This window comes from Malus sylvestris, chromosome 9 (genome assembly GCF_916048215.2).
Source record: "Malus sylvestris chromosome 9, drMalSylv7.2, whole genome shotgun sequence".
In the NCBI taxonomy this organism is placed as follows: Eukaryota; Viridiplantae; Streptophyta; class Magnoliopsida; order Rosales; family Rosaceae; genus Malus; species Malus sylvestris.
In genome coordinates this window covers 6,583,299-6,600,953 of record NC_062268.1, presented here as the reverse complement: position 1 = coordinate 6,600,953, position 17,655 = coordinate 6,583,299, and the positions used below count along the sequence as shown (strand labels likewise).

Below are 17,655 nucleotides of genomic sequence, written 5' to 3'. Positions count from 1 at the left end.
TTGCTCTAAGGGAAGAATCAAATAGCATCAAACTAACTTGATAAATGTTTTGAACCACTTGAGCTACAATTACCGTAAAACGAAATACGATAATTTTCCTTTACAAAACCAAGTACACCACTAAAAATGGAAAAGTACGCACAGACCCCTGAATTTTTGGTTATTACAACAAAGCCCTGTGGAAATTCTATTAAACAGGGTGGGCCATATACTTGCGGGGAAAGAAAGGCAGACTGCGCCGGGTTTCTAAGAGTGCGAGAGAACCCACAACGCATCTCAAGAAGCCATGGCGACCGCCTTGGGCTGCCGTCTTAGCGTTCTTGCCTCCCCGGCTGCGTCCCGGTACGTTTTCTTCCTCCTCGCAGCTACACCTTCTTTTGTTCTCCGAAAACCACAAAATTTACAAACAACGACAACAACAAAGGGAAAATGAACAAAATTTGGAAACCAAAAATTAAAAACCTGATTGTTTATATAAAATCGCCGGAGAAACGTTGTATTATGCTAAAAATCGTTTCTTTTTTGGAAAAGTAGATTCGGAAGAGGGAACCATTTCTGGGTTTTGTTGGCGTCGTGCATTTTTCTCTTTTCGATTTCTTAATTCCTGGAGAAGTGGAGAATTTGGTTGTTTTTAGGGTTGTTAATAGTGTTTGTTGTAATATATCTAAATTAATTATTCTAGTGTTTGAGCTGTGGTAGGTCGTTTCTGGATTATTTGTGTTCATAATGTGGTAGATTATACTTTTAGGAACGAAAAATTTAATTCGAATTTTCGTAGTTTTGATGTTATGAAAGAGGGAAAAACTGGGAATTTATGAGATTCTGAATGTAGTTTAGAGGTTTGTTACATGAGCTGAATCTTGGTTCGTAATTTTAGCACTCTTCTTGTAAGCTCAACTTTAAATTCAAGGTCGAAAAGTAGGTCTGGTTAGAAATTAGTTATCGATAATCCCTTTGTAGGTGTATGGTATGGATTTAGATCTTCTAGGCAATGGAATGTGATTAGTTGTGTGTGTGAATCAGATTTGTATGGCATTTGGCAAATTTTATTGGCAATTTTGTGCTGACTCAATTGTTATGGTGTGGGATGCCTTCTTCCCCTGTCTCCCCAGTCATGTTTGCAGGATTAACATTCTTTGATATTTGATTTTTAAGTACTTTTTCATTCCATTAAGTCATCATTTATCGTTTGCATTAACGATCAGTAGTTAGCGCTTTAAGTGTATAAGTGGGGGACACTTTTGAGTATTGAGTAGCCTTGCTTTTGGTTAAAGGTTATGGTAGAGTTACACTTTGAACTTCTAATCTGGCACAGAGTGTGACATTCGTGAATCGCTTATTTGTAAGTGCTAAAGGAAGCCATAGCTAATTTCAAAAACTCATAAAGTTGGTTCACTTGAGAATTGAGATTATTTGGAGGATCGAAACGACTTTCCAATGACAAATATATTGTGTTGGAATTTTAGTCTATGAGTCCCTTTTTCTGAGCGTTGGACGACAGATTTTAACTGGTTTTGTTGTTTCGAGTATTTTTCCAGATTACAACAATTAACAGTCTTGAGATCCACCTTTTCTTTTTCTGGTCTGGAATAGAGAAAATTATTAGCAGCATTGGAGTAATGAAACAGGAGTTTTGCTAAGTCTATATGATTGTTTCCCAGCTCATGTTAATCAATTACATTATATTGGTCTTTAACTAGGTACAAGGATGTGAATCTAAAAAGACAGAACAAGCCCAACCGGGTTGCATGCAGATCTAACTTCAATGCAGTGCCTATACTGTCAAGTAGCAGGAGTATACAACAACCTAACCACAATCGGCATTCCTGGGCACCGAAAGGTATGCAAAGTTTCGTGTCGAGTATCATCCGTGTTTCTCATATAACCTGATTTGAAATTAATCAGTTGCTTGTGTTACCATGAGTTCTTTTAATATGTCATGTATAACAGAAGCAATGCCTTTTAGATAGGAGCATCTTTGAGATTGTTTATGTCCTTATAATCCCAAACATGTAATTTTCAGGATTGCCAAACTTGCACCTTTCTTTTACGTCATTGAGACTGTTAAGAGGGAATCAAGGCGATCAGTCACACAACATATCCATGTTACCTAGACAACGGAAATCTTCAACATTGACACAAGCAAAGAAGAGTAACTCCATCAGTATACCTTTTCCGAAGATGAAAGAGAAGCCAGAATGGTGGTGGAGAACTTTAGCATGTCTCCCCTACTTAATCGCTCTGCAGATGTCTGATACCGGGTTTTATATTCAACCCTTCACAGAACACTATGAATTGTTTGGAGACTTGGTTTATTATGTCCCAGGAGCAATAAAGAGGTTGCCATATTGGTTCACAATGATATATTTCTTCTTGGCGTATTTTGGAGTGGTGAAGAAAAAAGAGTGGCCTCACTTCTTCAGGTACCATGTAATCATGGCAATGCTATTAGAGACAATGCTGCAAGTGGTCTGGTATTCGAGCAATTTTTTCCCGCTTATACACTTCAATGGCACATTCGGCATAGAATACTGGGCAGTCGTGGCACTCGTGTACGTTTCAGTCATGCTCGAGTGTGTAAGGTGTGCTCTTGCCGGCAAGTATGTTAAACTCCCATTCTTTAGTACCCCTGCTTTAGTCCATACTCTTTTTCAAGTAGAAGGCTACCATAAACCTTTCTGAAGAGTGTATCGTTTAGTTCACAGTCCGAGTAGTTAACTTCTTGCTCTAGAGTGTATCATTTCGGCACTCACTTTTCATGTGCACCTCCATGGATTAATCGGCTTACTTTCGTAAATGGTTGTGTTACTATATGTTGATTATTTAGCTTTTTTTGTTGTTGTATTATTATACAAGATTGTCTGTCGCACGAACACTAATGACATACGATCCTCTCGTTTACGAATTGGGGAGCGTGTTTATAGACATTTTTAATGAACCACCGTGTCTGTTTTCGTTAGGTTTTGAACAAATTAAAGGCTAAAACTTGGCAACAAATCGGTAGGATTTGTTTAACAATGTTAATGGAAGAAATGTTCAAATATGGTAAAAGCCACCAAGCTTTTAAAGACGAATCCCAAGTTTTAAGCACGTTACTCACCTTGGATCAAGAAAAAAAAGGGCACTGAACTAAGATAAAGGTTTTTTTTTTTTTTTTTCTCTCTTACAAAATTTTAAAGCAAGTTGAGTAGACACATTATGTTGTTCAACTAGTTGGACTCATGCACTTAATATAACTTAATTTTAGTTCATTTTCATTAAATATACTCACAAATTAGTGTTAATCCACTCAAAAATTAATGAGAGGTGATGTGAGGACGAACTTGAGACCATTTCCAATCAAACAAAGAAATCTACCTTAAATTTTTTATTCTTGGTCAAAAAAGAATAAGAAAAATGTTGTATCATAAATCAATTGTTATGATAATATCATAAGTCAACTATGTGTTGTTATATGTTTTAACTTTTTAACACAACAATGCAAGATTATTTCATACTTTCATAACGACATCTCGTTTTTTTTGCCAATAATATTGAGGCAGCCATCACTTATTGGTACACTCGATACAATTACCAATAATTGTCATAAATCTGAAATGTGAGTTTGAGTTTCAGATGGGGGTTGCTGTGTCTCGTCCGAGAGGAAAGAAACTTTTAGGGATTAAACGAAAATGACATCACCAAATTTAATTAATTATTCTACTAACCTTTGCTTGTTCTGCTTCAATTATGCTATTTCCATCTCAATAAAACCAAATAAATGCAATAAAAATCAAATTAAATTACATACCCCTCTGCTGCGATCAGAAAATCAACTATTAGATATTGCATTTTTTTTTGGTCAATATATTAGATATTGCATTAGAAATTTAATAAAACTCTGCGATCATAAAATTGTAGTCGGAACATCCAATTGTTGCAAAAATCTATTAGATTTTTATAAAAAGACCGTTAATTTTTTTGGATCATTTAATGGTACGTCCATATAAAAAAAATAAAAAAAAATAAAAAATAAAAAATAAAAAAATAATTCTAGAGCTTCGAATTAAGAAAAAATAATATGAAAAAAAAAACAGAGAAGCAGAGGCCACTCCACTCCACACATAATTATAACACACGAACTAACCGACCAACTGTTGTTGTCTCTCTGTGAAAGAAGAAGACAGACAAAGGTCCTTTCTTCCTCACTAAATATTCACCCAATCCAAAAACCCACTACAAATTCAACCCCCACAACTCTAAATTCCCATTCCCAATTCTCCTTGTGTGACAAGATCCAGCCACTCCGTCTTTTGATCCGGATTGCGATCTCTGTTCAGAGGGGCTGCAACTTTCTCGGGAAACAAACGGGTTTTCGGGATTGGATTGGGCGCTTCAGATTTGGAACCGGTGGGGAGTAATGAGGCGGAGAGCCGCGGACTTCCGGAGGCCGCTCCGGCGGCGGTTTCCAAATGCGTTATGGTGGGCGCTGTGCGGGGTTGCGGTTTTGCTCTTCATTTTTACTTTGAGCAGAGTTAATCAGATGGAGTCCAGACCTGTCATTCCCATGGTATGTGTATATTACTTCTCTGCCCTTTTTTGTTGTTGTTTTTTTTTTTTTTTTTTTTTGTTTAGTTGGGTGTCTGAACTCTGTTTGGTTGCCTAGAAAGTGTAGGGAACTGTGGGAAAATGGAGGGGATTGGAGTATGGGATGTTGGGGGTTCTGTTTAACTTGGGAGCTGAGGTAAAAAAAATGCTGAATTGGGTTCTGAGTTTTTCAGTTTTGGGAGCTAAAACAACAAAAAGATGTAAGCTTTAGGATTTGCTAGCTACTACAGCAAAGATTTGATTTTGTATGTTTGGGTTCGGCTCGATTAGAGAAAATGAAGTGTTATTTAGTTGGGATTTAGCTCGATCTAGATGGCATCTGATATGACCTTATTATTTCCAATGATTTCGTCGAAAGGGCTGAAGAATCTGAAAACGAATAGTTAATGTATTTTGAAAGGGAGTAGTAATGTTTGTTGAATCATTGGAAATGATATGGATGTGCTTGGTTGTGTCCTTTTCAGTGTTTTCAAAGTTTTCAGGTTATTCTGCTCATGTTGTGGATTCTTGTAAAATGTCTAGAGTTGATAGATCCATAGAACAATCTAGAGATTTTATTGTCATCACAAAGTCAAGGTAGATGTCATTTTTAAGTACGCGGAGGAGTGAATGTTATAGGTCCAGTCTCCAGAACGGGAACTTTAAGACAACACATTTACTGTGGTGTGGCCAGAGTTAACTCATATAGATAACTTTATACGATTAATAATCTACTTTCGACTGATGGTGATATTCAATAAATGAAATTTAAACGTAACATGTTAAAAATGCTTGCTGAATTCGAACATTCTGTATTGGAAGTGAATACTGACAAAAGTCATATGCTCTTGATGCTGGGAAGCTGCTCTTATATGGTGGCACCAATATCATCCTTCCAGATATTGGAAAACAAATTAACTCTTTGTTTTCATCTTTTCTGTTCTGGAGGAAGTGATAAATATGCATTTACCCCCCTTATTTTGCAAACTTAACAAAATATGTGCTTGATTTCCTTCCGCAGAAATTCAGGAGTGATAGAATTATGGAAGGCCTTAATATTACCGACGAAATGTTGAGCCCCAACTCAGTTGCAAGGCAGCTCAATGACCAAATTGCTCTCGCAAAAGCATTTGTTGTGATTGCCAAAGAAAGTAACAACCTTCAGTTTGCTTGGGAATTAAGTGCCCAGATTCGCAGTTCGCAGATCCTGCTGTCAAATGCTGCAACCAGGCGAGTTCCTCTGACTGTTAGAGAATCGGAAACTGCAATCAGTGATATGGCACTTATACTGTACCAAGCACAGCAGCTCCATTATGATAGTGCTACCATGATCATGAGACTGAAAGCCAAAATCCAAACTCTGGAAGAACAAATGAGTTTGGTGAGTGACAAAAGTTCAAAGTATGGACAAATAGCTGCTGAAGAAGTCCCAAAAAGTCTCTACTGCCTTGGTATTCAGCTGACTAGTGAATGGTTCAGAAAGCCGAATATACAGAGGAAAATCAAGGACAGAAAGCAAATAGAAATGAAACTAAAGGATAACAATCTCTATCATTTCTGCGTCTTCTCTGACAACATCCTAGCAACTTCAGTTGTGGTCAATTCAACTTCTATAAATTCCAAAAATCCAGATAAGATTGTCTTCCATCTTGTAACTGATGAAATCAACTATGCTGCAATGAAGGCCTGGTTTTCCATAAACAGCTTCAGAGGAGTAGCCGTTGAGGTTCAAAAGTTTGAGGATTTTACATGGTTGAATGCTTCTTATGTTCCTGTACTTAAGCAGCTCCAAGACTCTGATACTCAGAGTTATTATTTCTCTGGAAATAGTGATAATGGGCGGACACCAATCAAGTTTCGGAACCCCAAGTATCTTTCCATGCTTAATCATCTGAGGTTTTATATTCCGGAAGTTTTTCCTGCCCTGAAGAAGGTGGTATTTCTGGATGATGATGTTGTGGTTAAGAAGGATCTATCTGATCTGTTCTCCATTAGTTTGAACGGTAATGTCAATGGTGCGGTGGAGACATGCATGGAGACATTTCACAGATACCATAAATATCTGAACTACTCTCACCCTCTCATAAGAGCGCATTTTGATCCTGATGCTTGTGGATGGGCGTTTGGGATGAATGTTTTTGATTTGGTTCAATGGAGGAAAAGGAATGTCACCGGCATCTACCACTACTGGCAGGAAAGAAATGTAGACCGGACATTGTGGAAACTCGGCACACTACCACCCGGATTGTTGACATTCTACGGATTGACAGAGCCTTTGGATGCCTCGTGGCATATTCTGGGTTTGGGCTACACAACCGTTGACCCTCACTTAATAGAGAAAGGTGCTGTGCTGCACTACAACGGCAACTCAAAACCGTGGTTGAAGATCGGAATGGAAAAGTACAAGCCCCTCTGGGAGAAATATGTTGATTATAGTCATTCGTTATTGCAACGGTGCAATTTCCATTGAGTTTTCAGGCATGGAAGTTTCGACTCTACCACGACATGGATGAGTGCTTGCAGGATTCTTGCAAGATGAAAGCATGGATGGATAGATGGATGGGGTAGTGGTTGTAAGATGGGTGGGTATTTATTTGATCCTCCTAGGTGTGTTGTAGTATAGATGATGATTTTACTTCATGTAAGCCCTTCAGAATTGTTAATGCTAACCACTATTCTTCAACATTTATTTTCTTTTGCAGTATTTGTTGGTGTAGGTTGAACTGCATAACCTTTGTTGTATCCTTATAATTTGTTTGGTCAATTGGTTGGCCAGGTTCTAGAGAAAATTCAAGATTTAACTACAACGGTACAACCATTAACGAACATTACTGGAGACGTGAGAGTAGCCGAGTTGGCTACAACTCCCTCCTTTGCCCTCAAGTTCAAATTCTCGTACACGTAATTCAGATGCTCAAGTTCAGATTTCATGCTTGTGGATTAGATTAGATTATCGCTCGATGTAATACAAACTGGTGGGAAAATGTAAAGTCTATGTTTGAACCCATAATACTTTTGTCTGCCTATCATGGTACTCGGTATGGTAGGGAGAAATCAGAATTAGTAGAGGAAGAAAAAACTATTCCATAACTTCAATTTATGGCCCATCAGGATTAACAATGTACGGAAGTGAAAATGGTGTCAAAGGCATAAGACTATAAATAAAATAAAATAGTCGACTAGGACAACAAGGTCGTTGTAGTATAGTGGTAAGTATTCCCGCCTGTCACGCGGGTGACCCGGGTTCGATCCCCGGCAACGGCGTTTATTTTTGCAATTTTTTATATCAAGCAACAAAGGACATAACAACTTTAACCCAAAAATTTTAAACTAATAACAAATTATCAGATACCAATTTATTTGCGGAAGCTAACAAAAACAAATATTGACAAATGGCAGATTCCAATGAAACCCTTCGTTATCTCTTAACTTTGCGGGCTCAATTAAATTAACACAATATTATCCCTTCGTTAACTCATAAATTCACTCCTTTCACCACCCAAAACAAAAACAACTAAATTTCCAAAGATAAATTAGTTTCATCTAACCTCTTTTTCATGTAACACTAAATAAAGTGCAAGAGGTAATTACTAGTTTGATAAATTGTGTGTAATTTCAGTACATAAATATGTTACATGCAGTGGCGGATCCAGAAAATAATATTAGGGGGGTCAGTAAGAATAGTGCTCACAGCCCGCAAATTTTTTGTTAACAGAAATAACATGCATATCGTCATTTCATCGAGTATTGGTAGGTCTGAAGTCATTTGGAAAGACATATTGCACACCTGTTAATGCCTCATTTGCGTGGGCAACTAACATGTTCCAATGATGCTCCCATATGAATGCTTAAGAAAGAAACACACTTATCTTGAACACACTAACTACGTTTGATATCATTGCATCCCATTAATATGTTTGTCCAAGAATGATGATGCTTTGTTATTCTTTGAGATCACATTTCATTTACTTTGCATTTTTGGATAGTTTTTTACTTGTTTCTTTTTTTTTCTGCCTACAATTGTAATCACAATCAACAAATAAGCCAGAGGTAAATAATATTATGAATAGACTGTAAAGGGGCAACACCTCTCTAATGCATTTTATCAAGCAGTTGAAAGACATAAATGAAAGGTAACTCCAACTTTTAAAGGGGCAGCATCCAAGTCATCCATGAACATTCACTGAAGTTTGAAGGGTCAGCATTCAAGTTATCTGTGGACATTCACTGAAGTTCGGAGGATCAGCTGACCCACCCTGCCCCTCAATGCATCCGCCCCTGGTTATATGTATCGTTATAATTAAATGATGCAAGTGTAAGAAATATTCTAAATTTATCTATATTTTATAATGACTTTATGTATTTTAAGTTTATCTCAAGATTCGTAATAACTAGTATTTTACCATTCTTCGTTTAACCTACCTCACTCCTACTACAAGTTGATAAATTTTATTTAAAATATCTCATTCAAAGTGGTGCTAACATTTTCACTTGGGTTCGAAGCTTCCCACCCTTTTCCTTCTTCTCTCCTCAAAACCCAACTCAACTATTGACAAAAGAATATATATACTGTAATGACATACAAGAAAAATATATAACCATCGAATGATGATAGTATTAAAGAGTAAAAAGTTTAATGCAATATTTTTTTGTTTGTTTGACCATAACCAAGTCATCCCCCACGAGGGCTTTTCAGTAATTCCACCCCAATATCTCACAGAGCCCCCTCATATGCCGGCACATGACCTCTTTTGCCGCCATTTCGAATGTGGTGGTTTGTTTTTGTCTCATCTGTTTCCCAAACATACGCAGAGAAAATCAAATTCTCAAATCCTCCATTTCTCTCACACACACAAGTCGTCAAAACGCTTCTCTCTCTCTCTCTCTCTCTCTCTCTCTTAAAAATTACAGACAATGAAGAATGATCAAGTGGTAACAGACCAATTCCACAAACCCAGAAGACCCAAATACCGGGAAGTAAGCTCTCGGTTTCTATCGTCGCCAACCACCGCAGAAACCACCACGCTCCCATCACCGAACCACCCCATCTCGCCGGTCCGCCGCAAACCCAAAATCGACTATTCGGGCCCCAACAGCGGACTATGGCCCTCCTCAATGTCGTCGCACAAGAAACTCGACACTCTCGCCGACCACCTCGGAAACGACGGGCGAGAAGATCGAATCGAACGTAAAGGTTCAATCTTTGACAGACAGAGGAGCTACAGAGAGTTTGGTTTGTTGGATAATCCGAAAGAAAACGCCAAAGAAAATCACAGACCCATTTTTGGTGGGTCAATGAGATACACTGGAAAATTCAATTTTCCCGGAAAATCTAACTCGTCGTCTTCGAGCAAGTTTTCGAGCAATTCAAATGTGGCTGCTCCTCGGAGATTTTCAGTGGACGAAAATGCTCTGCATCAGAAGTCGTCTCGCCGAATTTCGGATGCTCTTGATTCGGGATCGGAGTGCAGTGACGGCTATTCAGGGATGACCATGGGGTCTCCAAATGTCGGTCAGAGTGCTCGAAAATCGGGTGTGGCGGTTTCTTCTAAGTACATGAATGAGATTACTTTAAGGCATCGGAGACGGACATCGGATTCTAACATCGCAAATCCGATATCGGGAGACAAGTCTCCGAAGCTGAACAAATTCACCATTAAAAATGTGATCAGGAGGGCTCATTCGCTGACAGCGACCACACAGTGGGCGCTTTCACCGGGAAGAACAGGGTCACCGACGATGTCCGTGGAGAATAAGGGAGTTCAATTGTCGTCTTCGAGCATGAAGCCTCCTACGAGTCCCTCAAAAACCAAAGGGGTGGAGAAGTTGCTCAACTTGGGGTTGGACTTGTTCAAGACTAAAAAATCTTCTTCTTCTCCGTCTAGTGTGCTGGTGAGGTATGGTTCAGTTTCTTCGGGTTCAAGTATGACAGAGATGGGTCATCAGCTTCGGTTGCTTCATAATCGAATCTTGCAGTGGCGGTTTGCGAATGCTAGAGCTGATGTTGTGAATCAGAACATAGCAAATCAAGCACAGGTATGTCTCGGCTCAATTAGAAGTGGAAGCACTCGATATAGAGTTATATTTAGTTCGGTCAGGTTTCCGATGAAAGTCTTTTTACATTCTTAAACATTTTGTAGATCAATGTTTTATATGCTTGGGACGGTTTGATGAAGTTGCAACTTTCCGTGCTACAAAAGAAAGTGAAGCTACATAAAGAAAAGCTTGACATGAAGCTGAACTTTATACTTTATTCCCAAGTGAGTAGCAAACTACGATACATACAGATTTTCGTTAAAATATTTTATGGTGTATAGACGTTTGGATTGATTCAAACGAACTTGTGTTAATATGTGACTAATTTGTTTGTAATTTGCGTAGCTTAAGTCGTTGGCATCTTGGGGAGATATGGAAAGGCAACATACTGCAGCAGTGTGCATGATGAAAGAGTGCTTGCATTCTGTTGTTTTCACGGTGCCCCTCGTTGAAGATGCAGAGGTAGGCCAAGGGAAACTGACCCTAAGCTTTTGTCTTCGGCAAGAGAGATGTGTTTTAACAAAACTGAGTGCGCATGCAGGTGGACACTCAATCTGCTTCCACTGCTCTTCAACATGCTTCGGATCTCACAGCTTCCATTAAGTTGTTGCTTGCTGGTTTTTCGCCATTGGTATGCTTCAGTTGTTTTGTAATGTTGTATACCCGGGATTCATGTAATGTTGACTTACATTGAAGCCAATTCTTGAACAGGCTGAGCAAGCTGCTCCTTTACTATCGCAACTAGCGGAGGTGGTTGCACAAGAAAAATTGCTTTTAGAGGAGTGTATTGAGCTTTTCAGAAACATATCCACGCTAGAGGTAATAAACGGACGCTAACTCTTTTTCAATCAAGTTCCAAACTACGCCTACTAATGCTTAATGTCATGTGACCTGAACCGCGCAAAACTCGGAAAACTGACGTTGATTCTGATTTTATACGAACAGATTGAAGAGACGAGTTTGAAGTGCAGTATTATTCAGTTGGAACTTTGGAAACATGAACAAATTAATTAGCAGCAACTTAGACAAAATATATCATGTCATGATTCGCAACGAAGTTATGCATCACGGGCGCTAAGTGACATCGTATATCCTAGAAATTGTTGGCTTGGAAGATGATTGATGCATGAAACTTGCCTTTGTGGTGTATATGTGAGTATAAGCTTCTGTAAATGAGCAAGACAATTTTGGTCATTATCTTATTGAACATATTCTTTCGTGTAATCTCATTTTACTTTACGTAGATAAGGCCTTCCTCTTATGTTGCTTATAGTAGAAATATCGCTCGTAAAAAGGAAGAAAAACATAGATTGTTGATAACATCTGCTTTTTATGCTAGTTTTCACTGTACGGCACTGCTCACACTGCTAATCCTAGATGAATTGAATTATGTATCCCGTACGGTGTATTATATTTTTGTATTTCACTTGTCAAGCCACAAATTCCCATGACTGTATGGCCGTTGCACTCAAGAACTTCATTTGGGCCGGCAGCTGCCGCGACAATTTAGTGCTCATCGTGTTTCTTTTATTTGAGTAGTCCAATGGTCAACACGTACTTATGTTTCAATTTACGTATTCTCATTGAATAACAATGTAAGCTGTTACAATATTTTATACAAGAAACATCCTTATCAGTGTAGGAGTCCTAAGATAACTATGATACATTTGAATTTCAAATAAACAGCAGAAGGATAAACAATAAAATAACAACTAATTATCCTTATCAACACCCCTTTTCTTCTCCGAGATGTCCGTCCTCATAAAAAGTGAAGGTTGCTATGACCTATGAGCCTCTCACCATTCCAAACCTGAAACTGAGCTGCGAAGATGAACGATTTGTTTCTGAGTGATTCGTCTTCGTCCAAGAGATACAAGGACGTCGAGCGCCATGTCTACATCGGTGACATGCAGGATGGTGGCGATGTATGGAAAGAGACTGTCGATCTTGATGGATTCTTTAAGGAGATAGAATGTCCAACACGATATGCGAGTTGTGTGTTGGGAAAAAAAACTTAGAGTACACAACTCTAACACAAGTGTTGGAGAAACAAAACAAGTAAACAAATTACTTGTATTACACTCACAAAATATTACAACACTCAAACTCTCAAGAACACACTTGAAAAACTATGACACTCACTCACTTTCTAGAGACAAACTCTAGATCACTCACACTCTTCACAAGACTACTCTTACTTCTCACTCTCACTTGGTTGGTTGGTTGATTGGTTGCTTGATTGATACAAATGGTGTGGATGCCTTCTCCTTTTATAGGCATGGGTGGAACCTTGGAGAAGCATGTAATCATCATGCTAGAGATATCTAGATAATTCTACTAACTACTAATCTTGCATGTTGGTGGAAACCTCACCATTCTTCTAGACTCTTCCACCAACTTGAACTTTGCTAGAATTCTCTAGCATGTGTATGGATCTTTCTTTGTCCATGGGCTGGATCCATCTTGGGCCAAGGCAAGATTACACTTCAACACAAACACCAATTGGGCTGGTGTTGATCTTCAACACTCCCCCCTCAACACCAGCTCATTCTTTCCTCCATGCTGAGTTGACGACAAAATTTTTCAAACTTGCTAGTACTCAAACCTTTAGTGAACAAGTCCGCAACTTGTTCATCTGTATTGATTTGTCTCATCTCAATCTCTTCTTGCAAGACTTTCTCTTTAATGAAATGATAGTGTACCTCCACATGTTTAGTTCTTGCATAAAAGACTGGATTTTCCGCCAAGCGAATTGCCGATTGGTTATCACAGTACAATGGTACTGGATAGTCTACTAGTTGATGTAGATCACCCATCAACTGTACCAGCCATGCATTCTCTTGAGCTGCCATTGCTGCTGCTCTATACTCTGCTTCTGTGGTTGACAAAGACACCGTTGGTTGTCCCTTGCAGCACCACGAAACTACTCCAGAATCAATTCTGAAGACATACCCAGTGGGTCAATCTTCTGGTGTCATGATCTCCTGCAAAGTCTGCATCACAATAACCAACTAACTTACAGTCTTCACCTTTCTTGTACAAAAAACCATAGTCAATTGTACTCTTCACATATCTCAGTATTCATCGAACTGCTTCCAAGTCAGGCTTCTTTGGATTTTGCATGTACCGACTCATCACACCAACTGCATAAGAAATGTCAGGTCGAGTCAAGGTTAAGTAGATCAGACTACCTACCAATTGTCGATACATCGTCGCATCTTCCAAATCTTTTCCTTCACGTGCACACATTTTGGCGTTTGGCACCATCAGGGTCAAAATCAGCTTGCATTCGAGCATTCCGAACTTCTTCAACAAATCTTTGGCATACTTTTGTTGACAGAGAAATATTCCTTCTTGTGTGCGATCAACCTCTAGACCAAGGAAGTGCTTGAGTTGACCAAGTTCCTTCATCTAGAAACGGACTGATAAATTCTCCTTCGTCTGAAGAATTTCTGCCTCATCATCACCGGTTATGATTAAGTCATCCACATACACTAGCACGATAGCTAACTTTCCTTCATTGGCTTTGACAAACAGGCTGGAATCTGCAGGTGTTACTGAATAACCATTTTGTGTGAGAAACTCTGCAATCTTACCGTACCACGCTTTTGGTGCTTGTTTCAAATCGTAGAATGCTTTCCTTAATTTGCGCACGTACTCAGGATGAGCTTCGCTTTTAAAGCCCATTAGCTGCATCATGTAGATCTTCTGATCTAACTCTCCATGCAAGAAAGCATTATTCACATCCATCTGGTATAGATTCCAATCTTTGTTGGCTGCAAGTGCAAGTAGGACTCGTACTGTTGTAAGTTTTACCACTAGACTAAACGTTTCATCATAGTCTAATCCGTACTGTTAAAAGAAACCACGAGCTACCAATCGTGCCTTGTACCTCTCAATTGACCCATCTGGACGACGTTTTATCTTGTAAACCCACTTGCAGGATATGGGTTTCACATCTTTTGGCTTTGGCACAAGATCCCAAGTCTGATTTTGCTGAAGTGCATCGATCTCTTCTTTCATAGCTGTCATTCACTCAGAACTCTGCGATGCTTCTTCGAACGTCTAAGGCTCTGTTGCTTCTTCAATTATGGCTACATTGGCGTATTTAGGATTTGGCCTTCGTGTTCTTGTTGACCTTCGAAGTTGAGATTGTGGAGTTGATTCTTTCGTTTCACTAGGCCCACCTTCTTTGTTTGGTTGTTGATACATGCCAGTTTGCCAAGGATTCTGAGCCACTCTTTGTTCAACATCATCGCCATTTGGATCTCCTGATTCATTTGAACTTGGTTGGAATTGGGCAGCTTCGTCTCCCAATTTCCCCTGCAACGTATCTTCAATCTCTTTCGAATCGAGCAACAACTTATTTTCTGAGCACCAACAAGATGATGTTTCTGCGTCCCATTCTTCCTCCATATCTAGAGACGCAACGACGTCTCAGACATCTTTACTTTCTTCTCTGAGTAGGCGACATTACTTTCTGCAAGCCTTTTGAACCTGCACTCCTTCACCATGTGGCCCTTCTTTCCACAATTGTAACACTTACCCTCAAACCTTTTATTGTTCTAGGACTGACCACAGTTGCCGTGATACTTCGGAGCTCCCCTTGGTCGAGAACTCATTCCTCCTTGATAACATTTTTCCTTGTCATCATTTCTTTTATATCCACCACCAGCACGCTGCTTAAAGTTGCATTTACTTTTGGTGTAGAATGTTTCCTCCTCACCTCTTAACGAGACCCCTCCCATTTGTTTTGCCAAAGCTTCTTGATTGGCAAGCAAATTCTCAAACTCAACAAGTGATGGTTGCGTCGACCATCCTTGTACAGCGGCAACGAAACCTAGATATTCAGGTCTCAATCCATGGATAATCATTCTTTTTATCCTAGATTCTACAATTGCAGCACTAGGATCTAATTCAGAAATTTCACGGCGAATAGACTTTACCTTGTGGAAATATTCGGCAATTGTCATGTCTCGTTGGGCCATCGATAACAGCTTATTCTCGAGAAGTTGGAGTATTGTATCATTCCTCTTTGAAAATAGTGTGGCGAAGGTGTCCCACGCTTCTTTTGGTGTATTAGCCTTCCGTATATGCTCCAACATGTCATCTTCAATTGTGGTTTTTAAGGCAAACATGGCCTTACCTGCCTTGATCTTCCACTTCCTCAAAATGCCGCTAGTGTCTTCTTCCGGCTACGTAACTTCATTACCACCGACGACATCCCAAAGATTTTGGCCTTGTAGGTAAGACTTCATACACGTCGCCCATGTGTTGTAATTTTTGTTGTTCAACTTCTTAATTCCTCCAACAACTTGAAGATCTCCCATCATGTCGGCAGAACTTTGATAAGCCAAACAAGATTAACCAACAATCTTGTGAAGTACTAAACTTCTCACGATTCTTAAAAACTTCACTAGAGACGGTCCTTGATCATACTGCTCTGATACCAATTGTTGGGAAAAAAACTTAGAGTACATAACTCTAACACAAGTGTTGGAGAGACAAAACAAGTAAACAAATTACTTATATTACACTCACAAAATATTACAACACTCAAATTCTCAAGAACACACTTGAAAAACTATGACACTCACTCACTTTCTAGAGACAAACTCTAGATCACTCACACTCTTCACAAGACTACTCTTATTTCTCACTCTCACTTGGTTGGTTGGTTGATTGGTTGCTTGATTGATACAAATGGTGTGGATGCCTTCTCCTTTTATAGACATAAATGAAACCTTGGAGAAGCATGTAATCATCAAGCTAGAGATATTTAGATAATTCTACTAACTACTAATCTTGCATGTTGGTGGAAACCTCACCATTCTTCTATACTCTTCCACCAACTTGAACTTTGCTAGAATTATCTAGCATGTGTATGGATATTTCTTTGTCTATGGGCTGGATCCATCTTGGGCCAAGGCAAGATTACACTTCAACACAAACACCAATTGGGCTGGTGTTGATCTTCAACATTGTGGTGCAGCATTACAACCGGTTAGAGAGAGCGAACGAGGAGAGCAAGCTCGTCCATGATGCCAAATTCATGAAACAGCTTCGCGTGAGGATGGTTTTTGATGTTGAGTAGGTCCTTAAGCTGGTTAAACTTAAGGGGAAGTTGGAAAAGCTCGAACATTCCAATGCCGATCAGCCATAGGTTACAGGGTGCAGCGCAAGGTCATCTTATGGTCGAGAACTTCAGTGCTTAATGGCTTGGCCATGAAGCTAAAGGACATGATGGCTGATTTTCAAGGCTTAAGGACCAAAATCGCATGCGAATACAAAAAGATGGTTCATAGGAGGTCCTTCACAATCACATGTGAGAAGGCCTACAATTAAACGATTGAGAATTTGATATCGAGTGGGGAGGGAGAGACATTGCTCCTGAAGGAGATAGAGGAGCAGGGTCAAGAAATCCAAGATAGGCTCGATGCTGCTGAATGAGATGGAAAGAAGAACCTTCATTGAGTTTCACCAAGTGTTCTTTGACATGGCTACACTTGTAGATGCACAAGGGCAGTAGCTGAACGACATCGAGAGCCACATTGCACGAGTGAATTCGTTCGATCGGTGAGGAGCCCTGCAGCTAGATGCGGCTAAAGACTATCAGAAGAGTAGTAGGAAGTGGACTTGCATTGCCATAGTTATATGCACTTGTGTTATTGCTATTCTTCTTTTGCCTATTTTTCTTCACTCAGTCTAGGCACTAGGGCTAGAGTACTAAGAGCATCTCCGATGTATATGACAAAAGATATATGTCTTAATTTGATGGCCGACGTTCTAATGTTAGATTTTTTCTTCCTCTAACCCATATATTTTTTTTTGTTGTAAATGATATTTGTAGGACCATTTTTAAAATGAAATCGATTAAAAATAAATTTTCAAGATTTATAATTAGTGCAATTGGACCCATACAACGTAATAATTAAAAAAATTATTTCATATGTCAAATTTGACAGCAAAAGATTCATATATCAATTCACGTAGGATTGTCATATCGGTTGGAGCTTCTTCATGCTTTCAAATTTAATTGTGTGACATTGTACT

The 17,655-nt window shown here is 39.2% G+C and overlaps 4 protein-coding genes, 1 non-coding gene and 1 pseudogene across 5 annotated transcripts; 5 read left to right on the top strand and 1 right to left on the bottom strand.

The window, feature by feature from the left end:
- Positions 1-223: 223 nt before the first annotated feature.
- On the top strand, positions 224-2,797 carry LOC126634201 (protein TIC 20-IV, chloroplastic-like). The gene is made up of 3 exons (XM_050304696.1): positions 224-342; positions 1,701-1,840; positions 2,024-2,797. Exons 1-3 carry the CDS (start codon positions 287-289, stop codon positions 2,680-2,682), a joined length of 855 nt encoding a protein of 284 aa, XP_050160653.1. The 5' UTR covers positions 224-286; the 3' UTR covers positions 2,683-2,797.
- A 1,303-nt stretch (positions 2,798-4,100) lies between these two features.
- Positions 4,101-7,270, top strand: LOC126583302 (probable galacturonosyltransferase 10). The gene is made up of 2 exons (XM_050247640.1): positions 4,101-4,549; positions 5,588-7,270. The coding sequence occupies exons 1-2, from the start codon at positions 4,400-4,402 to the stop codon at positions 7,034-7,036; spliced, it is 1,599 nt and encodes a 532-aa protein (XP_050103597.1). The 5' UTR covers positions 4,101-4,399; the 3' UTR covers positions 7,037-7,270.
- Positions 7,271-7,758: 488 nt separating this feature from the next.
- Positions 7,759-7,830, top strand: TRNAD-GUC (transfer RNA aspartic acid (anticodon GUC)). Its single transcript has one exon. It is a non-coding gene; the product is annotated as a tRNA-Asp (tRNA).
- A 1,650-nt stretch (positions 7,831-9,480) lies between these two features.
- Positions 9,481-11,616, top strand: LOC126582622 (QWRF motif-containing protein 3-like). Its single transcript, XM_050246780.1, has 6 exons — positions 9,481-10,602; positions 10,707-10,826; positions 10,948-11,064; positions 11,144-11,233; positions 11,314-11,421; positions 11,548-11,616. Exons 1-6 carry the CDS (start codon positions 9,481-9,483, stop codon positions 11,614-11,616), a joined length of 1,626 nt encoding a protein of 541 aa, XP_050102737.1.
- An 815-nt stretch (positions 11,617-12,431) lies between these two features.
- On the top strand, positions 12,432-17,311 carry LOC126582621 (syntaxin-124-like; annotated as a pseudogene).
- On the bottom strand, positions 15,064-16,186 carry LOC126583088 (uncharacterized). The gene is made up of 2 exons (XM_050247385.1): positions 15,825-16,186; positions 15,064-15,768 (listed from the first exon to the last, which is right to left on the bottom strand). Coding segments are annotated over exons 1-2 (603 nt in total). The 5' UTR covers positions 15,827-16,186; the 3' UTR covers positions 15,064-15,167.
- Positions 17,312-17,655: the final 344 nt, after the last annotated feature.

Coding starts and splice junctions, on each gene's coding strand:
- LOC126583302 (XM_050247640.1), top strand. CDS start 4,400: ATGAGGCGGAGAGCCGCGGACTTCCGGAGGCCGCTCCGGCGGCGGTTT. Junction 4,550..5,587: donor CCAGACCTGTCATTCCCATG/GTATGTGTATAT, acceptor TTCCTTCCGCAG/AAATTCAGGAGTGATAGAAT.
- LOC126634201 (XM_050304696.1), top strand. CDS start 287: ATGGCGACCGCCTTGGGCTGCCGTCTTAGCGTTCTTGCCTCCCCGGCT. Junction 343..1,700: donor GCCTCCCCGGCTGCGTCCCG/GTACGTTTTCTT, acceptor GTCTTTAACTAG/GTACAAGGATGTGAATCTAA. Junction 1,841..2,023: donor GCATTCCTGGGCACCGAAAG/GTATGCAAAGTT, acceptor TGTAATTTTCAG/GATTGCCAAACTTGCACCTT.
- LOC126582622 (XM_050246780.1), top strand. CDS start 9,481: ATGAAGAATGATCAAGTGGTAACAGACCAATTCCACAAACCCAGAAGA. Junction 10,603..10,706: donor ACATAGCAAATCAAGCACAG/GTATGTCTCGGC, acceptor AACATTTTGTAG/ATCAATGTTTTATATGCTTG. Junction 11,234..11,313: donor TTGCTGGTTTTTCGCCATTG/GTATGCTTCAGT, acceptor ATTCTTGAACAG/GCTGAGCAAGCTGCTCCTTT.